Genomic DNA, 5,395 nt, shown 5'->3' with positions numbered 1-5,395 from the left:
TCCAGTCAAAATTGCAAATCAAGAGTTCTTACAATTTTTTTTTTTCAGGCACTGGATTCCTTGGGAGTGTTGGTGAAGCTTATAACCACCACCAAAAAAAATTATGATGGAATAAAAAATACATATGATTAGAAAAAAAAGTGTGTAGGGAAGTGAAAGAAATAATCATTTATTAAGTTTTCAGTATGATCCCAGTTATTATGTTAAATGTTTTGCATAGTCTATCTCACTTAATATTTACAAAACACTGACAGTTAAGTACTATAATAATCTCCATTTTACAGCCAAGGAAACTGAATTAGAAAGAACTTTGAGCAAATTGTCTGGAAAGCAGAGCTAAAAAGTGTCTAAAGCTAGATTTGAACACAGGCTTCCTAACTCCAGGCTCTGCCCTCTAACCATTGCATCCTTTATATGCCTCTGTGTATATAGACATAATAATGTAATTTTCTTCCCCTTTAAAAACATATTTTGAAATATAATGATGAACTTCATTTTAATAAACCTAGATCTTGATTCTTTGACATTGTAAAAATAACAGTTGAATATTAAATTTATCAATAACATATCCATTATTCCTGCTACATGATCAGTTCACTTACTCTTATGATGTTCATTTTGTTGCTTTTTTTCTCAGGAATTCACTGCTGTTAAGTTTCAGTTTTCTCATGTTTAGAATTTGTCTATTGCTTTTGGTGTCCCACAATTTTTTAAAATTAAATTAATTAAAAACTATTCATTTATTTAGAATATTTTTCCATTTTACATGATTCATGCTCTTCCCTCCCCTCTTCCCTTCTCCCTCCAGCAGCTGATGAACAATTCCATTGAGTTATACATGTATCATTGTTCCAGATCTATTTCCATATTATTATTTACAATAAAATAATCATTTAAAGTCAAAATCCCCAATTATATACCCATTGAACCATGATATCAATCACATGTTTTTCTTCTGCATTTCTACTCCCACAGTTCTTTCTCTAGATGTGGATAGTGTTCTTTCTCATATGTCCCTCTGGACTGCCCTGGATTCCTGCAGGATAGACAAAATCTCCTAATGAATAGGGAGAGAACTGACCTTGAGTTGAGAAGACCTGAGTTCATATCTTGACTCTGACATACAAATATGATGAGATTGTGGACAAATGACTTAATATCTCACTGTCCCTATACATTTCAGAGAATTGGTACCAATCTCTATTGGTGTAACATTTTTCATTTCTGTAAGTTCCCCATACCACTGACATCAGAGATCTAAGCAGAAACAAATGTCACATCCACCTAACAGTTGGACATTTTGATTTACATTTCTTATCAATGATTAAACTCAACTCTAAACAAACTTTGGGCCTGTTATTTTTCCTATAAATCAGTTTGATCATTGTTTTCATTCTGTGGTGGCATAACTAACTATTCCTTTCTTCTTCTTTGAAAACTTCCTATTAAGTAGTGTAGGATTTTGATTTTTACTAGGTGATGTTCAATGAATGTGTATAATATACTGTTCCTTAAAAATGAATGTGACAAGATTTTATTTATGTGAAAAAAAAAGAAAACACCAATTTTGATTCTGATAAAAGACTGGACTAGATGGTGTCTAGAATCCCTACTACCTCTCAGATTCTGTTTTTTTTTTTAATTAGAGCAAAAGTAGGCATGTTTTTTTTTCAGAACCTCAATTTGCAGCACCAAGGATAGGGCATAAAGAAAAAGAAACTGAAAAAGAGTACCCAAAAGGAATTGATAATTCAAACTGCTTATATTTTAGTTGCATCACTCACTTATATTATTGATTATTTCCTCTGCTCGATAAAGAATCTGTATCTATTTTACATCAGTTTTAACAATAAAGAAATTTGGTGCCTGAAATTTCATATGAAATTTAATTGGGCACAAATTCATGTAATAGTTGTGCTGCCTCCAGTCTGTCCTTGAAATGACTCATTTTGTAAATTTAACTCACAAAATTTCTGGGGATTCACATCCTAACTTCTTTTCAGAGTGATAAAAAAGTAAACAAATTTTGTCTCATTTATCCCTTCAGATCTCTAATGAGTAGCTCTAGGGAACACTATTTGAGCTTTCTTAAAATGTCAGCAGCTACCTTTTTTCCTGTCCAACACTTCATAGAAAATTATTTCTTACATGAGTCAATTCTATGACTCCATAAATTCCTCATGGCAACCTTTACCTCCTTATTTCTCAAAGTGTAGATTAAGGGGTTTAACATAGGGGTTATTATTGAATAAAAAACTGCGATAGCCTTATCAATAGGGAAGATGACCATTGGCCGGAGATATACAAATATACAAGGAATAAAGAATAATAGGACTACTGTGATATGGGAGACACAGGTGGAGAGGGCTTTGAGCCTCCCCTTCTGACTATGAGATTTCAGGGATGTCAGTATGACTACATAGGAAGCTATCAAGAGGAGAAAGTTTAAAAGGCAGATGAACCCACTATTGGCTGCAACAAAGAAACCCAGGGCATAGGTATCCATACAAGCAAGATTGAGCAAAGGGAATAAGTCACACATGAAGTGATCTATAATATTGGGACCACAGAAGGGGAGCCAGATTGTGATGATAAGCTGTATTGTTGCATGTAGAAAGCCCCCAGCCCAAGCTATCCCCACTAGTAGGCTACAAAGCTTCTGGCTCATAATCAAGGTATAGTGCAAAGGCTTGCAAATTGCCACATAGCGGTCATAAGCCATGACTGTGAGCAGGATGATCACAGCACCACCAAAAAAGTGTTCTGCAAAGAGTTGGGTCATGCACCCATTGAAGGAGATTGTTTTCTTCTCAAAGAGTGAGTCAATTATCATTTTGGGGGCCAAGGAAGATGAACAACAGCCATCTAGGAAAGACAAGTATGACAGAAAGTAGTACATGGGGGACCCCAGAGCCTGGCTACAGGTAATGGTGATGATAATGAGCAGGTTACCTCCCAGTGTTGCCAAGTAGATGAACAAAAACACCACAAATATGATTTTCTGCATCTCTGGTTTCTGTGTGAGGCCCAGGAGAATGAATTCAGTCACATTGTTTATACTCTTCATCTATATACGTATATGAGAAATAAATTGATTAGAGTTAATTTACTTGAAAAGAATAATTAAAATTAGACACATAGAATTTCATATGCAAATGACTTTTTAAATCTCAGGTAAATCCAATTTTTTAGATAGTAAAATAAACAGAAAGGAAGGTGAAGTTGTTTTCATTCTTTTAATGAATGAGTCATTAGACCCTGGTTCAAAGAGATCTAATCTAAAAGTATCATTGATCTTTGTCATTCGCCCTTGTTCTTATACTGGTTTTTCCTTTTTCTGTTGGAGCTCTTGTGAATAAGAATATTTTTTTTAGTAGAAACATTCAGCTGGCATATGACCTTAAGACACATATATTCCTCTTTTCAGAGGCAATAATGTACTAAAGTTACCAGTATGAGTACATTAGAACCACATAAAATATGAGCTCTCCCTTGTGAAATTATTATGCTATTCTCTCTCTCTCTCTCTCTCTCTCTCTCTCTCTCTCTCTCTCTCTCTCTCTCTCTCTCTCTTTCCTTTCTTATCTCCTTGTCTCTCTCTCACACACACAGATATGCACACAGATACATACAATATTCTGTAATCAGAGATATGGCAAGATATCAGAAGAATAAAATCTCAGTGTTGTAAGAATTTTATAATATATTTATCCTAAACATTATCTCCCTTTTTACTCCACCCATCAACTTTACTCATCAATGACATACTATAACTGTCTTCTCTGTCTCTGTATGGGGCAGAATTACTAAATTCAAATGCAACTAATTCCATTTTAGGGTGATTCTAATCTTTAGGATATTTTAAAAAATATGTTCAGCTTACATTTTCCTCTATAAAATGTAATCCTTTTATGTTAAGAAAAAAGACTAATTTATTATCCATAGAAATGTCCTTGAAAACCTAATTAATGTTATTTTCCTCAGCCTAAATGCTCCCCTTTTCTTCAACTAATTCAAATATAATATGATCCAGAGGGCCTTCAATCCAAGAGCCCTCTTCTTGTGGTTCTCTTTACTTCACCTATTTTTTTCTAAAATGTGATGTTCAAAATAGAATTCAATTCTTTAGATATAGTTGTCAACTTCAGCATATCACGACAGGAATATCACTTTCTAATCCTAGATTCTTTGATCTTGTTTATTCCTAGAATTGCTTTTTCTTTCTCAGTGGTTAAAAATAGTGTTGACTCATATTTAATTTGAATCCAACAAACCGTCACATAGTTTTAAATTTTTTTTTCATCATAGACTGTTATTCAGCCATGTCTCCTCCATCTTATATTTATGGAGGTTATTTGTTAAACATGATTCTAAGAAACTGAAAATATCCTAAATATATTCTTACAAGAAAAAAGATAGTTTTGCATCAAGATATCCTGTGATGAATACAATAATATCCAACAAGGGAAATACTATATGTTCTCATAGTTACAGTCCTTGAGACAATTTTCCATACAGAAATTTCCCCTACATCCAAAAAGGATGATTTTTAAACATTTTCTTAATTTTAAAACCCTTACCTTCCGTCTTGGAGTCAATACACTGTATTGGCTCCAAGGCAGAAGAGTGGTAAGGGCTAGGCAATGGGGGTCAAGTGACTTGCCCAGGGTCACCCAGCTTAGGGTCTGAGGCTAGAGTTGAACCTAGGACCTCCTGTCTCTAGGCTTGGCTCTCAATCCACTGGGCCACCCAGCTGCCCCCAATTTTTTAAACATTTTGATCCTATATCTACCCTTTGTGATTAAGGGGAAAAAGATAAGAGTAAGTAAGGAGGATAAGAATTTGAATTTGGTTTTGAAGACAGTGAGCCTCAGCTTGAAATTGAGTCTAAATTTTCCAACTTGATGACTTAGGGTAAGTTTCTCATCAATTTTAGGACCCTACTTACACCTCTATAAAACAAGAGAGTTTAGTCAGAATATCACAAATGCCCTCTGTTAAATGTAAATCTAATTACAATCAAATTATTTTTTTTTCTATTCTACTTTTAACAAGCTTCAGATTCCTTCTCTCTCCTACCTCCCTCATTGTATAAAATATTAAAAATCACCATCACAAATATGCATGTTTTGGGAAGAAAACTGTGTCACTGAATATATTCCATCTTCCAAACATTTAGACACCTATTGCTCAGGTCTGCATAACTGGTTATCTATGAAAATTTTCATTTCCAAATATGCCAAAATGATAAGCCAACTCAATCATTTTGTCCCCAAATAGATTGAATGTGCATCTTGGTTTGTTTCATTGAATTTCCTTAATATAGTCACTTGTTTTGTTCTGTTTTCCCTTCACACTTTGATCTCTTTTATCTCTGTCTCTATCTGTTTGTTTC

The 5,395-nt window shown here is 34.1% G+C and overlaps 1 protein-coding gene across 1 annotated transcript; it reads right to left on the bottom strand.

Annotated features, from left to right (window-relative positions):
• Nucleotides 1-2,003: 2,003 nt before the first annotated feature.
• LOC100018896 (olfactory receptor 4C12-like) lies at nt 2,004-3,067 on the bottom strand. Its single transcript, XM_001371903.3, has one exon. The coding sequence runs from the start codon at nt 3,065-3,067 to the stop codon at nt 2,138-2,140; it is 930 nt and encodes a 309-aa protein (XP_001371940.3). The 3' UTR covers nt 2,004-2,137.
• Nucleotides 3,068-5,395: the final 2,328 nt, after the last annotated feature.

Source organism: Monodelphis domestica, chromosome 6 (assembly GCF_027887165.1).
Source record: "Monodelphis domestica isolate mMonDom1 chromosome 6, mMonDom1.pri, whole genome shotgun sequence".
Classification (NCBI taxonomy): domain Eukaryota; kingdom Metazoa; phylum Chordata; class Mammalia; order Didelphimorphia; family Didelphidae; genus Monodelphis; species Monodelphis domestica.
The sequence above is the reverse complement of the archived record's forward strand: the minus strand, read 5'-3'. Positions and strand labels throughout refer to the sequence as shown.

What these genes read in the sequence shown, in the direction of transcription:
- LOC100018896 (XM_001371903.3), bottom strand. Translation starts at nt 3,067, where the DNA reads ATGAAGAGTATAAACAATGTGACTGAATTCATTCTCCTGGGCCTCACA.